Source organism: Salmo trutta, chromosome 6 (genome assembly GCF_901001165.1).
Source record: "Salmo trutta chromosome 6, fSalTru1.1, whole genome shotgun sequence".
Taxonomy (NCBI): Eukaryota; Metazoa; Chordata; class Actinopteri; order Salmoniformes; family Salmonidae; genus Salmo; species Salmo trutta.
Window position 1 is genome coordinate 56,020,063 of NC_042962.1, and position 16,342 is coordinate 56,036,404.

The following is a 16,342-nucleotide window of genomic DNA, read 5'->3' on the forward strand; positions in this document are numbered from 1 at the left end:
CACCACTAACTTCGCTGTGCTTATGGTGAGTAGCTAGCTGCCTTCATCTCCCTTTTACTGACCACACTCTGACATATGGTTTACATCAGCAGGATCCAGACAGATGAGGGCAATGACTTTCTATATGACTGTGACAAAAACTTAGTGTTGAATGTATTTTTTTATGTTCTTTCTACAGTCGTTCAGGAAGGATTTTAAATACGCTGAAGCGCTAAACTGGATCACCATATTGGGATGCTCCATGTCCATCATAGGGTTGAGTTTAACAATAACATTCCAGATCGTGACCAGGTAAGATCCTACAGGGTTCCAGAACCAATTCAAAATATACAATAACATTCCAGATCGTTACCCGGTAAGATCCTACAGGGTTCCAGAACCAATTCTAAATATACAGTAACATTCCATATCGTGTACTGTTAAGATCCTACAGGGCTCCAGAACCAATTCTAAATATACAGTAACATTCCATATCGTGTACTGTTAAGATCCTACAGGGCTCCAGAACCAATTCTAAATATACAGTAACATTCCATATCGTGTACTATTAAGATCCTACAGGGTTCCAGAACCAATTCTAAATATACAGTAACATTCCATATCGTGTACTGTTAAGATCCTACAGGGCTCCAGAACCAATTCTAAATATACAGTAACATTCCATATCGTGTACTGTTAAGATCCTACAGGGCTCCAGAACCAATTCTAAATATACAGTAACATTCCATATCGTGTACTGTTAAGATCCTACAGGGTTCCAGAACCAATTCTAAATATACAGTAACATTCCATATCGTGTACTGTTAAGATCCTACAGGGCTCCAGAACCAATTCTAAATATACAATAACATTTCCATATTGTGTACTGTTAAGATCCTACAGGGCTCCAGAACCAATTCTAAATATACAATAACATTTCCATATTGTGTACTGTTAAGATCCTACAGGGCTCCACAACCAGTTAAAAATATTGGGTGCATCTCTGAAGCCCTTTGTCTGATCCAACAGGACTTGATAGGTGAAACCATTATGAAACCCACTATTAAAGAACCAATAACTTCCCTAACGTAGTGTTGTCTATCACCTGTCCCTAGGAAATCACGCAAATCCAACCCAACAGTCCTCTTAGTGAGCGTCTGCGTGTGTCTCCTGATCTTCACCCTCCTCTTCATGTTGGGAGTGGACAACCCTCATAAACAGCTGGACAGACCTGAAATACAGAAGGACAACATTCTCCCCCTGTCCGACACACACACAGAGCGGGACAGAGGGCCTTGTACTGCAGTGGCGGTCCTGCTGCAGTACTTCCTGTTGGGGACGTTCACCTGGAACACGCTGTACGCCACACATGTCTTCCTGATGATCAGAAACAGCCTGGCCACCAGCCCGTCACAGTTCACAGCCTATACTGTGGCCATCGGATGGGGTAGGACAGCATGGAGAAACATAAAGTATTTAGTAGTTTCAGAAGCTATGGCTGGCATTAGCCCTGGGCTCCTTTAACCAAAACTAATGCTAGGGGATATTTTCAGGCTCTAATAAGCCTGAAATAGAACATAAAATCAATTTGTATAGTGATGTTATGTCTTTAGAGGATGTATGTGTAGTGTATTTACTCTGTATATGGCTGCATGCACGTGTCACGTCCTGACCATAGAGTGATCTTATTTTCTATGGTAGAGTAGGTCAGGGCGTGACTGGGGGTTTATCTAGTTTATTTTTTCTATGTTGTGTTCTAGTTTATTTTTGGGGGGTTTTGTATGATTCCCAATTAGAGGCAGCTGGTCATCGTTGTCTCTAAATGGGGATCATATTTAAGTCATTGTTTTTCCCACCTGTGTTTGTGGGAGATTATTTTAAGTTAGTGCATGTTGCACCTCTGTCGTCACGGTTTGTGTTTTGTTTATAGTTTATTGTTTGTTTGGCTAAGTTTCACAATATCATAAAGATGTGGAACGATACTCACGCTGCGCCTTGGTCCGTTTCTACACACAAGCGTGACAGAATCTCCCTCCACCAGAGGACCAAGCAGCGTGGCCAGGAGGAGTGGACATGGGAGGAGATCCTGGACGGCAATGGGCCCTGGACGCAGATTGGGGAGTATCGCCGTCCAAGGGAGGAGATAGAGGCAGCAAAAGAGGAACGGCGACGATACGAGGAATTACGACGGCAACGACGGAAGCCCGAGAGGCAGCTCGGCACACGGGGATTGGCGGAGTCAGGTTTTAGACCTGAGCCAACTCCCTGTGCTTACCGTGGGGAGCGTGTGACCAGTCTGGCACTGTGTTATGCAGTGATGCGCACCGTATCTCCAGTGCGCATTCACAGTCCGGTGCGCTTGTTGCCGGCTCCCCGCATTTGCCGGGCTAAAGTGAGCATTCAGCCAGGACGGGTTGTGCCGGCTCAGCGACCCTGGTCTCCGGTGCGTCTCCTCGGTCCAGGATATCCTGCGTCGGCTCTACGCACTGTGTCGCCAGTGCGCCTTCACAGCCCAGTGTGTCCTGTGCCAGCGCCGCGCACTTGCCGGGCTAAAGTGAGCATTCAGCCAGGATGGGTTGTGGCATCTCTATGCTCCAAACCTCCAGTGCGCCTCCACGGTCCAGTATATCCTGCACCGGTTCTACGCACCAGGTCTCCAGTGTGCCTCCACAGCCCAGTACGTCCTGTGCCTCCTCCTCGCACTTTCCCTGAAGTGCGTGTCCTCAGTCAGGTACGTCCTGTGTCTGCTCTCCGCACTCGCCCTGAGGTGCGTGTTACCAGTCTGGCGCCACCTGTGCCGGCCCCACGCATCAGGCCTCCAGTGCGCCTTCCCGTTCCAGAGCTTCCGGCGACAGTTCCCAGTCCAGAGCTTCCGGCGACGGTTCCCGGTCCGGAGCTTCCGGCGACGGTCCCCGGTCCAGACCTTACGGCGACGGTCCCCGGCCCGGAGCCTCCATCGATGCTGGCGGATCCGCAGGATGAGAGGGTTCTTCGTCCTGCACCAGAGCCGCCACCAACACTAGACACCCCCCCTAACCCTCCCTTTTGGTTTCAGGTTTTGCGGCCAGAGTCCGCACCTTTGGGGGGGGTTCTGTCACATCTTGACCATAGATTGCTCTTATTTTCTATGGTAGAGTAGGTCAGGGCGTGACTGGGGGGGTTATCTAGTTTATTTTTTCTATGTTGTGTTCTAGTTTATTCTATGTTGGGTTTTTTGTATGATTCCCAATTAGAGGCAGCTGGTCATCGTTGTCTCTAATTGGGGATCATATTTAAGTAGTTGTTTTTCCCACCTGTGTTTGTGGGAGAATATTTTGAGTTAGTGCATGTTGCACCTCTGTCGTCACGGTTTGTGTTTTGTTTATAGTTTATTGTTTGTTTGGCTAAGTTTCACAATATAATAAAGATGTCGAACGATACTCACGCTGCGCCTTGGTCCGTTTCTACACACAAGCGTGACAGCAAGTCTACCAGGAAATAACAACATCATTCTCTGTCCTTTAGGACTGCCTGCGGTTGTGGTGGCTCTCACCTTAGGAATTAGTTACAGAGTGGATGATCCACTGGGTTACAGGCAGGAGGAATTGTGAGTCAATACTACTATTGTACTACTACTCTGTACTGTATTGTACTATACTGTACTATACTATACTGTACTGTACTACTTCTGTATTACTTCTCTGTACTGTACTATACTACCACAACTACACCTGAGTGCTGTGCTGAACTGCAATTGTATTCCTCCTTGGTTATTACATAATAGGTTCATTTTAAATTAAAGTGGGGCAATTGATTTATAAAATTGCATAACTCATGCTGTAAAAGGTTATCACTGTCAGTTTTTGTATACATGTTTATTATGCATGCGAATAATTGTAAAAGTAAAAAATATAAATACAGTATATTAAGAATGATCAATTTTTTCCAAGGTTTCTTGTTTACTTATGCTACCCACCATGTTTGGTTAATACCACGTTCTTCAAATAACAGGCGTTCTGTTTTGTCTGTCATAGAGTCGCACTCTCTAACTCATTCATTTGACCTCTCAGTTGCTGGCTTGCTGCCCTCGATCCAAAGGGGAACTTTGACTTCAAACTGCCAATGTTTTGGGGGTTTCTGATCCCTGTGGCGTTCATGCTTATGTTCAACACAGTGGTGTTGGTATATTTTGCAGTTACAACATGCAAGACCAACCCACATTTAACCAGGTAACATTAATGGGGACACAAAGTAGAAAGTTGGAGTCATAAAAATCAGTCTTGATAAAAATGCCTACTGACGAGCTTGTTAATTTTTAACTGTCTTTCAATGAAAAGCCTATTATAAATAATTTATTTGTTATTAGTCATTAGTAACCAAATCACAATTTAATGAGCACCGTGCACTAACCCACTCAGTCAATGGAAGCATACTGTTCTTCTACCACAGCATTACAGCAGTCTATTACAGCAATGTTGGTTATGTTTCCCAGTACAAGACACACATCGATGAAGAAGACGTTCCTCAGTAGCTTCTCTCTGGCTGTGGTGCTCGGTCTCTCCTGGATCCTGGGCTATCTGTTGCTCATTACACAGAACCAGACCATGTACACCATACTCAACATCTCCTTCTGTGTACTCACCACCACTCAGGTAGTAAATGTATGCACTCACTGCTGGAAGTCACTCTGGATAACAGTGTCTGCTAAATGACTAAAATGTAAACTATAAATACTAGTGTACTATTGTACCACAGAATTCAGACATGATTGAAAATTAGACACCTACTAAACATAAATAAATTGCGCTGGTCTTTATGGAAACGATACCTTTTGTTTGTCCTTGTGTGTTCCTGAAAATACTTGATAACGTTTTTGTTTTCGCTCCACAGGGCTTCCAGATTTTCATTCTGTTCACAGCAAGAACAGCAATTTTCAAGAAAAATATGTTAAGTGTTTTGAAATCTGTCTCTAGCGCTGGGATCCCTCTTCACACCAAGAAGTTCAGTCTATGGGGAGGCGAGCACAGTGATCAAGTAGAATCATACACACAGCTGGACACTGATCTGTCATTTCCACCTTGGTCCTCACAGACATCTAACTGATGGACTGCAAGTTCAACCTGTGTTGAAAAATATCTCATATACCTCCACTATTATCCTATAATATATAATACACACAACATTTTGTGTCAATGTATATTTACTGTGAATTCCCTCAGAAGTTGTGTTGTCTAATGACTTTTTGGCATAAATACTGTATATCCTGAACATTTGTTCTTTATAAAATGTTACTGTTTTAAATAAATCTGTGATTATTCTCTTTTAAGCGGATTTTTGTAGTTATTCATAGTGAGAAAAACACAATTTTACACAATATCTCCGAAAATAGATTTAGACAGTGTAGCCCAGGGGTGTAAAACAAATGTTCCCCTCCGGTCACGCACTTAAAATTGACTAAGAAGCTGCTGCTCCATCGGCCTGCACAGCACAGGCAGCAAGCTGCAGCTGCCAGTTACATCTGTGGTAGAGGACTACAGGGCAACACATGCACGTCAGCCTATAATGCTGTGGGATATCAAGGATGAGAGGGTTCGACAGGCAGAGATCGAGGTCAGTGGTCGCAAGTGGTCAACCAGCGGAGCACTCAGGGAGGCGGAGGAACAGCTGCAACATGGTGACGTTGTTGGGTCGGTAAACCAAGACAGGCTGGGTCTGGGATGCACAACTAGGTCAAGCTGGAAGAAAGCAGATCCAAAGGAGTGCTGTGGTGCAGAGGGAGATATGAAACACTGAGGAAGAAAACAGGCATGTCAGAGGGAGGTATGAAACACTGAGGAAGAAAGCAGGCATGTCAGAGGGAGGTATGAAACACTGAGGAAGAAAGCAGGCATGTCAGAGTCGTAGCCATGAAAGAACACAGCAGCTGGACATGCTGGGGGAACGTGAGAGAGAGGGCACTCACCTGGAACACGGAAGGGCAGTGAATAAAGTTTCCGCATTGCTCTGTGTACAATGTTTTTTCCACACCAACAAACCTTCACACGTGGGGGTTGGCAGACAGCCCAGACAGCTGCACACTATGTGGATGGATGACCAGTCAACTTGGAGCACGTGCTCTCCTCCTGCCACGCAGGTCTGACCGATGGACAATTCAGGTGGCGGCATGACCAAATACTGACTGAACTGGCCACGGGACTGGAGCAAGCAAGGAGAAAGCTGAAACATCTCACCCAGGGCTCCTGTTTCATCCACTTCCTCAGGTCAGGAGAGAGCGCAGCAAAGTCAACATGTAGTAACCAAAAACGTGTTAAACAAAATATATTTTATATTTGAGATTCTTTATTAAAGTAACCCTTGATGACAGCTTTGCATACTCTTGGCATTCTCTCAACCAGCTTAATGAGGTTGTCACCTGGAATGCATTTCAATTAACAGGTGTGCCTTATTAAAAGTTAATTTGTGGAATTTCTTTCCTTCTTAATGTATTTGAGCCAATCAGTTGTATTCTGACAAGGTAGGGGTGGTATACAGAATATAGCCCTACATGGTAAAAGACCAAGTTCATATTATGGCAAGAACAGCTCAAATAAGCAAAGAGAATTGACAGTCCATCATTTCTTTAAGACATGAACGTCAGTTAATCTGGAAAGTTACTTCAAGTGCAGTCGCAAAAACCATCAAGCGCTTTGATGAAACTGACTCTCATGAGGACCGCCACAGGAAAGGAAGACACAGAGTTACCTCTGCTGCAGAGGGTAAGTTCATTAGAGTTACCAGCCTCAGAAATTGTAGCCCAAATAAATGCTTCACAGAGTTCAAGTAACAGACATATCTCAACATCAACTGTTCAGAGGAGACTGCATGAATCAGGCCTTCATCGTCGAATTGCTGCAAAGAAACCACTACTAAAGGACACCAGTAAGAAGAAGAGACTTGCTTGGGCCAAGAAACACGAGCAATGGACATTAGACTGGTGGAAATCTGTACGTTGGTCTGATGAGTCCAGATTTGAGATTTTTGGTTCCAACCGCCGTGTCTTTGTGAGACACAGAGAAGGTGAATGGATGATCTCGGCATGTGTGGTTCCCACCTTGAAGAATGGAGGAGGAATTGTGATGGTATTTGGGTACTTTGCTGGTGAGAATTCAAGGGACACTTATCCAGCATGGCTACCACAGCATTCTGCAGCGATACGCCATCCCATCTGGTTTCCGCTTAGTGGGACTATCATTTGTTTTCAACAGGACAATGACGCAACACGCCTCCAGCCTTTTTAAGGGCTATTTGACCAAGGAGAGTGATGGAGTGCTGCATTAGATGGTCTGGCCTCCACAATCACCCGACCTCAACCCAATTGAGATGATTTGGGATGAGTTGGACTGCAGAGTGAAAGAAAAGCAACCGACAAGTGCTCAGCATATGTGGGATGTCGTATCTGGACTATCATTATTTATATCAAATCAGTTCTCTAGGTTTAATTATTACGTGATTAAACTAATCAAGTAAACATTCATTAACAGGAAGTCGGGGCACCACGGAAAATGTTGAGATTTACAGTCATAATTTTCCAAATATAACTCTTCAGATATTTTAATATCTGATCAATTCCAGTCTTCTATTAACAAATTATTATTTCCTCATCAGTTCTCATTACTGAACGTCGCAAACCCTTGGATATCTGCACGAACCCTAGCCTAAATCATGAATCAACAATATACAAATTGGCTTAATTATTTATTTACTAACTAACTAAATAATCACACAGAATTACATAACAAACAAACAGTAGTTACCACATGATACAAAGAAAAGGCCCCTAGTGGACAAAGCCGATATGACGGCTTGGTAGACAAAGAAAAGGGGTGGGGACTGAGAAAGAGCGGGAAAGACAAAATGGATTCACTACACACAGTTGATAATTATATTAATTGAAATGCTAATCCTTTGCACATGAACGGCCGCTCATTCGAGAATAATTGCAATGTATATATTAATGCCCGTATGTCGTTGTTGTCTTCTCTGTTGGAATCGCCTGTCCGTCTGCTGGTGAGTCAGTTCATCAGAGAGTCTCTGGTTAACTTCCCCAGAAGTCACAATGTCCTTTGTGGTTGTAGCTTTCTCCGTGGCTCTGGATAGTGTCTGTTGGAATGGATACGTCAGGCTTGTTCTTAGAATAGATGTTTCGGTTGTTGTCGGTTTTCTCGTACTAGACTTATGGAATTTCTAGCTGCAGACTAGTAATTATACTTCTAAGATTTGCTCTTATTCTGTAGTGATCGATAGTCTCAGAGTTTAACCATTTCCAGCCGTGTAGCCAAAACTACAGCTGTATGGTATCCATGGCCTATAGAATTGTAGCCATTCCAATGTGGGGACTCTGTCCCGGCATTCTCTGACATAATGTATATTTTTCAGGAAGTTGGTTTTATACTCTGTGGAAGAAGGGGCGGTTCTATGATGCCTACGTAATGTCTGGGCTCACGGGGGTGTGGCCACTGACTGACTAGTTAAAACGTTATAACTAAACAAGTATCTCGTTTAGGAAGCGAACATGACATTACATCTCACAAATAGTTTCATATTCAATCATATATTTTACACAACATTCAGGTAGAAAACTAATAACTGAGAAATGTACACTTCCAAAGTCACCATTATTCTGTGCTACTGTCCTTCCTGATGTCACAAAATAAACAACTTCGACAGGATTGTTCTTTAAATACCCACGGACCATTCCCACATTCTCAAAAATCTAAATAATGTTTAATTGTCCAATTTTGGGGATTAGGAGTTAAACAAAGTGAAGCTATTTGTTCCGTAGTGGGAGAGAGGTTCTGCCAGAAATGTATGACCTGTCGTAAAGTCATAAAACTTGTGGTGGGAGAGAGAGGGGGGAGCCACGATATACACCCCAAAGGGCCACTTTGTGACAGGGAACTCCTTCAAGACTGTTGGAAAAGCATTCCAGGTGAAGCTGGTTGTGCAAAGCTGTCATCAAGGCAAAGGGGGGCTACTTTGAAGAATCTAAAATCTAAAATAAATTTACATTTTTGGTTACTACATGATTCAATATGTGTTATTTCATAGTTTTGATGTCTTCACTATTATTCTACAATGTAAAAAATATTAAAAATAAAGAAAAACCCATGAATGAGTAGGTGTGTCCTGTCATGACGTTGCCCTCTTTGGGTACAGCGAGCACAGTTGACCCCCTCCCCCTGCACCATCCCCCTACTTCTGCACCATCTCCCTCTGTCTCCTACACCCAGGCTGCTGTGGTCAGAAGGGGTCGTAAATTCCTAAGAAAATGTCCCGCCTCATGGCCACAGTATAAAGACAGGGTGTTTTCATGGAGAGACAAAGGAATTCTTCCACCTCACAGGACTGGAGAACCTGAACGACATTTATGTTCTGGAGAAGGTATAAAAGATCGGCGAAGAATCCAGCTACGAACTGGTCCGTTTGATACAATTTTGTGAAACTCATGAGAGACAATACATTACCATGGCTCTGTTTATATAATAGCCTCAGTTGTGAGACTTATATCTAATGTTTGTATAAAATGAATGAATAAGGATGGAACTGTTTGTGAAATTGTGTGAATGTGATTTTGGACTGTTTAATGATTTTGGACTGTTTAACTTAGTCTTAACTAAGTCCTTGGCACACCCCCAGGGACACAGACAGGACCTGGCGTCATGAGACAGCCTTTTTCTGTATCCCGAATATAATCCCCACCCAGGGTTTCTATCACCAGACCAGCTTACCTCGAAAGAGAGGGCCAAGGTTTGACCATGCATTCCTCGTTCTGAACTTTAAACATACCACGTGGTTAAACTCTTAAAATATTGATACCGACAGAATAATAACAAGTCTTTGATATTAATTACTAGTCTGCAGCTAGGAATTCGGTATCATTGAACGCGAAGACTGATGAAACCTCCGTCCTATAACGACATTAATGAATGTCACTTTGAAATATCCATTCTAAGCAAGAGAGAGAGAGAGAGAACGCGAGGACAAAACTCTCCAACAGAACAGAACTTTTCAACAAAGATCCCGACGACACACTGAGCGTATATAAATATTGATTGCAATTGTTCCTGAATGAGTGAACGTTCATGTGCAAAGGATTAGCATTTCAATTGTTAATATTTATCAACTCTGTAGTGCCTACTCAGCTGACCCACACTACCATGCCGGTTTAGCCCACTAGGGCACATTCCTCTATCATTTCTTTGTAACGATACCTACTGTTTGTTATGCATTTCTGTGAATTACTTCGATTAGTAAGTAAATGATTTTAAGACAATTGATGTATGAATGACTCATAGTGAAGACTGGGTTCGTGCAGATAACCAACAATTTACGACGTTTGGAATGAGACTGACGTGAGGTAAACTAATACGTGATTATTCAGGAGACTAATCGATCAGATATTATAATATCTGAAAGTTATATTAGGAAAATTATAACTTTGTAATCTGAATATTTTCCTTGGTGCCCCGACCTCCTAGTTAATTACAGTTACACGATTAATCAGTTTAATCGCGTAATAATAATTACAGAGAATTATTTGATAAACATGTCTTCAGTTTAATGTTGCCAAAGACACGACAGTCCAAACGTTTCACTGATACTGTATATCCTGTTATGACTAGGGGGCAGTATTTTCACGGCCGGATAAAAAACGTACCCGATTTAATCTGATTATTACTCCTGCCCAGAAACTAGAATATGCATATAATTATTAGCTTTGGATAGAAAACACTCCAAAGTTTCTAAAACTGTTTGAATGGTGTCTGTGAGGATAACAGAACTCATTTGGCAGGCCAAAACCTGAGAAGATTCCAAACAGGAAGTACCCTGTCTGACCATTTCTTGGCCTTCTTGATTATCTCTATCCAATACAGGGGATCTCTGCTGTTACGTGACACTTCCTACGGCTCCCATGGGCTCTCAGAAGGCGGCAAAAAGCTGAATCGTGGCTTTGCAGGCCATGGCTGAAAAACATTAGCGCGTTTGGATAGTGGCCGGTCACAGTACTATGAGACTAAGGCTCGTGCACGAGTCGACTCCATGTTTACTTTCTCTCTTTCTTTGAACGAAAACCACCACTCCCGGTCGGAATATTATCGCTTTTTTACGAGAAAATTGGCATAAAAATTGATTTTAAACAGCGGTTGACATGCTTCGAAGTACGGTAATGGAATATTTAGAATTTTTTTGTCACGAAATGCGTCGTGCTCATAACCCTTCTTTACCATTCGGATAGTGTCTTGAACGCACGAACAAAACGCCGCTGTTTGGATATAACTATGGATTATTTGGGACCAAACCAACATTTGTTATTGAAGTAGAAGTCCTGGGAGTGCATTCTGAGGAAGAACAGCAAAGGTAATAACATTTTTGTTATAGTAAATCTGACTTTGGTGAGTGCTAAACTTGCTGGGTGTCTAAATAGCTAGCAGTGATGGCTGGGCTATCTACTGAGAATATTGCAAAATGTGCTTTCACCGAAAAGCTATTTTAAAATCGGACATATCGAGTGCATAGAGGAGTTATGTATCTATAATTCTTAAAATAATTGTTATGTTTTTTGTGAACGTTTATCGTGAGGTATTTAGTAAATTCACCGGAAGTTTGCGGGGGGTATACTAGTTCTGAACGTCACATGCTAATGTAAAAAGCTGTTTTTTGATATAAATATGAACTTGATTGAACAAAACATGCATGTATTGTATAACATAATGTCCTAGGGTTGTCATCTGATGAAGATCATCAAAGGTTAGTGCTGCATTTAGCTGTGGTTTGGATTTATGTGACATTATATGCTAGCTTGAAAAATGGGTGTCTGATTATTTCTGGCTGGGTACTCTGCTGACATAATCTAATGTTTTGCTTTCGTTGTAAAGCCTTTTTGAAATCGGACAGTGTGGTTAGATAAAGGAGAGTCTTGTCTTTAAATTGGTGTAAAATAGTCATATGTTTGAAAAATTGAAGTTTTTGTATTTTTGAGGAATTTGTAATTCGCGCCACGCCTATCATTGGCTATTGGAGCAGGTGTTCCGCTACCGGAACGTCTAGATGTAAGAGGATATACTATATTTAAAATCATGAGTTACATTACAATACTTATTGAGTGCTGTATATACATTGTCCGTATATATTATGTTTGTTTATTGTCCGTCTGTATATTCTGTTAGTTTTATTAACACCATGTCACCCAGTCAAATTCCAAGTATTTGGTGAATAAAGGTGATTCTGAGTTCCTTGAAGGAGGAAGAAGGAGTAGCGATTGCGGTACCATCTGGCTCACAGAAGACTCAGGGTGGAGAGTACCTGTCAGGTGAGCCGACAGCGATGACCCACTTTGTATTTTAGATATTATACTTCCTCGCAGTCAACATTTGCTAAAAATAGTCCTCTGTCTAGTGCTTTTGGAATTGTCCATGCTCCCTGACTGTCTAGCTTTTGTTTGACTTTTATCAAGCTGGACAGAGTGAAGAGACTGAATGTAGGTCCATTATCATTTCAACACAGTTTAGATTTGGTTTGAGTCATTTCGATGTTGTCTTTTTTCTCCAGAAGATAAAAATAAATATATTTGTATTTATTAGGGATCCCCATTAGCCTCTTCCTGAGATCCTAACACATTGAGACACTTACATTACACAAAACAAAATATAAAACAGTACATCATATAACATTATTACACCACTACATATCTACAATGCAAAATGTATAATACCACCATACAACAATATTACAATGTACGTGTGTGTAGAGTGCGTGAGCTAGAGTTTGTGTGTGTGTCCATTTGTCTGTACCTGTGTGTGTCTCTGTACAGTCCCAGCTGTTCCATAAGGTTTATTTATATCTGTTTTTCTTATTCTATTGCTTGAATCAGTTACCTGATGTGGAATAGAGTTCCATGTAGTCATGACTCTATGTGGTACTGTGTGCCTCCCATAGTCTGTTTTTGTATATCTGCATTGTGCTCCTCAAACAAAGTCTGATGTACAGTTTATACTAATTCTTATTTACATATGATTTGTTTTTTCTCTACCTCAACAGGCAATGATATTGTCACTAGATATGACAGTTAGTATATCTCTTTGGTAGCATTGCAAAATTCCAGGAACTTTCAATAAATTACATTGTTTTCCCAAAATCCTGGTTGGAGGAATCAGGAAGGAATAAGCAGGAAATCCAGAATCCTCAAACCAGGATTTCTGTAAAAACACAGAATTTATTTTAAGTTCCCAGAATTTTGCAACCCTACTCCTTAGGTACCCAACAGTGTATCACATTCACACCATGAACCTTTATTTTACCAGAGAAGTTGACTGAGACAACATTCTCATTTACATCAACAACCTGGGGAATAGTTACAGGGGATGAGCCAATTGGAAGCTGGGGCTGATTAGGTGGCCATGATGGTAGATGGGGAATTTAGCCAGGACACCAGTGTTAACATTCCCTCTTCTTACAATAAGTGCCATGGGACCTTTAGTGACCACAGAGAGTCAGGACATCTGTTTAACATCCCATCTGAAAGACAGCACCCTACACAGGGAAACATCCCCAATCTTTGCCCTGGGATATTTAGACCAGAGGAAGGGTGCCTCCTACTGGCCCTCCAACACAGCTTCCAGGAGCATCTGGTCTCCCCACACATTGACCAACCCTGCTTAGCTTCAGAAGCAAGCCAACAGTGGGATGCAAGTCTCAATGCATTGAAGTATGAATGACACTGTGTATTTGTTCCTTCTGTCATTAATTCTATGTTTGATCTTTAGCTCTGCATTGTTGGAAAAGGACCCATATGTAAGCATTTCAGTGTTTGTCTACAACTGTTGTTTACAAAGCATGTGACAAATACATTATGATTTGATTTTGACATAGAGTTTTCTGTATCTACCTTCAACTGCCATGAGGTGGCGCCAAACTCTTCCTCTAAAGGATAATTTCTTATGGCAGTGGAACGTCCATCCAAACTGTTCACCAGTCTTCCTCATTAATGTGCAGATAAATAGAGATGTTTATGAAAACACTTTGAGCATATTCACTGTCACTTATGTATGTCTAATTTCAAGAATTCAAGGTTCATTTGTCTCATAAGGTTCATGTAGGGGTACATTCTTATTGAACTGCTATCCAATATGCCCACTATTACAGGGAAGAAGTGACAGTTCAATAAAAAGTGTTTATTTTTTATTAAAAACAATGAGTTCATCCTTTGAGCCTTCAATAGGGCCATGCACCTGGTTGGACTGCACATAGAGACAGACTGTATACTTTTATTTTGCATGTTGTTTAGAGTCAGCTGCTGTGTGTGAACCGTCCCTCATGTTTGGTATTAGCGGAGGGTTCTCAGGATGTACACTGACTGGAAACAGTGAGAGAAGGGCTGACATGGTGTTTCAGCCCTTTTTGATGTGCACATGATCTGTCTCCTCTTAGCTGCCCAGGTGACGGTGAACCAGCTGGACCTGGTGTCCCACAGTGTGGTGGCTGCTCCCTACCAGTGGGAGTCCCCTACCTGCTCAGTATCATCCCCTCCCTCTTCAGCTTCATGGCCCTGCCCAGAAACAACATCAGCTACCTGGTGATCTCCATGATCAGTGCCGGTCTCTTCTGCATAGCGCCGCTCATCTACGGGGGTATGGAGAAGTTCCCGGTGGCTCAGCAGCTGTACCGCCACGGCAAGGCCTACCGCTTCATCTTTGGCTTCTCTGCCGTGTCCGTCGTGTACCTGGTGATGGTGATCGCGGTGCAGGTGCACGGCTGGCAGATCTACTACAGCAAGAAGCTTCTGGACGCCTGGTTCACCTCCACACAAGACAAGAAGAAGAAAGGAGGACAGAGGAGGACTAAATTATTTAACCTCTCTTGGGTATGTGGGACGTGACCGTCCCACCTGCAGGACACACTATTCAACAGCCAGTGAAATAGCTTGGCGCGACATACAAAACAGCAAAAATCTCATAATTTCATTTTCTCAAACAATCAACTACTTTACACCATTTTAAAGATAAACTTCTCGTTAATCTAACCACATTGTCCGATTTCAAAAAGGCTTTACGGCGAAAGCATACAATTTGATTATGTTAGGACATAAACTTCACAAGAAAAACCACACAGCCATTTTCCAAGCAAGGACATGCATCACATAAAACAAAAATACAGCTAAAAAATGCACTTACCTTTGATGATCTTCATCATATGGCACTCATAGGACTTCATGTTACACAATACATGTATGTTTTGCTCGATAAAGTTCATATTTATATCCAAAAACACCATTTTACATTGGCACGTGATGTTCAGAAAATGTAGTCCCACCAAAACTCTCGGTGAATGTGCACATCAATTTACAAAAATACTCATCATAAACGTTGATAAAATTTACAACAGTTATTGAAAGAATTATAAATATACTTCTCCTTAATGCAACCGCTGTGTCAGATTTTAAAATAGCTTTACGGAGAAAGCACATTTTTCAATATTCTGAGTACATAGCTCGCCATCAAAGCAAGCTATACAGATACCCGCCAAGTTCTGGGGTCAACTAAACTCAGAATTAGTATTATAAATATTCTCTTACCTTTGCTGATCTTTGTCAGAATGCACTCACAGGACTCCTACTTCCACAAGAAATGTTATTTTTGTTCGAAATACTCCATATTTATGTCCAAATATCTCCGTTTTGTTCGTGCGTTCAGATCACTATCCAAAGGCATAACCCTCGAGCGTAAATCCAGACACAAAAAGTCAAATTGTTCCATTACCGTTCGTAGAAACATGTCAAACGTTGTTTACAATCAATCCTTAGGGTCTTTTTAACCTAAAACGTCGATAATATTCCAACTGGACAATAGCGTATTCATTCAAGAAGAAAAAGAAGGAACGGCATGCTGGCGGGCTCGCGCATGACCAAGTCCTTTGTCCTCAGGCAGTCCACTCATTGACTGAGCTCCTATTTTCTGCCCAGTAACAGGAGAAGGACGAAACACGCTTCTAAAGGCTGTTGACAGCCAATGGAAGCCTTAGGAAGTGCAACGTGACCTCACAGACACTGTAGTTTCGATAGGGATTCAAAAGAAGAACTACAATTCTCAGATTTCCCACTTCCTGGTTGGATTTTCTCAGGTTTTTGCCTGCCATATGAGTTCTGTTATACTCACAGACATCATTCAAACAGTTTTAGAAACTTCAGAGTGTTTTCTAGGACTAGGTCAGGGCATGATGTGGCCTTAATGAGAGGAGCCATCCAGAACTGTAAAGGAACAGGGAAAGGGTTCAGAGAAGGCAAGAGCAGTGGTCAGATTGAGTTCATATGGTTGTGTGCTGGTGTCAATGCACATTTTAATCAAATCAA

At 42.1% G+C, this 16,342-nt stretch overlaps 1 protein-coding gene and 1 pseudogene across 1 annotated transcript in view; both read left to right on the forward strand.

Moving 5' to 3' along the window:
• LOC115195163 (adhesion G-protein coupled receptor G7-like) overlaps nucleotides 1-5,281 on the forward strand; it is a 13,944-nt gene extending 8,663 nt beyond the window's left edge. The window contains exons 10-16 of the mRNA XM_029754963.1: nucleotides 1-25; nucleotides 179-291; nucleotides 1,095-1,426; nucleotides 3,484-3,565; nucleotides 4,029-4,187; nucleotides 4,451-4,610; nucleotides 4,849-5,281. The exon at nucleotides 1-25 is cut by the window's left edge and continues 128 nt beyond it. Of these exons, the coding sequence (XP_029610823.1) occupies nucleotides 1-25; nucleotides 179-291; nucleotides 1,095-1,426; nucleotides 3,484-3,565; nucleotides 4,029-4,187; nucleotides 4,451-4,610; nucleotides 4,849-5,061 (1,084 nt within the window). The 3' untranslated portion in view covers nucleotides 5,062-5,281. The remainder of the gene's footprint in view (nucleotides 26-178; nucleotides 292-1,094; nucleotides 1,427-3,483; nucleotides 3,566-4,028; nucleotides 4,188-4,450; nucleotides 4,611-4,848) is intronic.
• A 239-nt stretch (nucleotides 5,282-5,520) lies between these two features.
• LOC115195164 (protein jagunal homolog 1-B-like) lies at nucleotides 5,521-14,833 on the forward strand (annotated as a pseudogene).
• The last annotated feature ends 1,509 nt before the right edge of the window (nucleotides 14,834-16,342 follow it).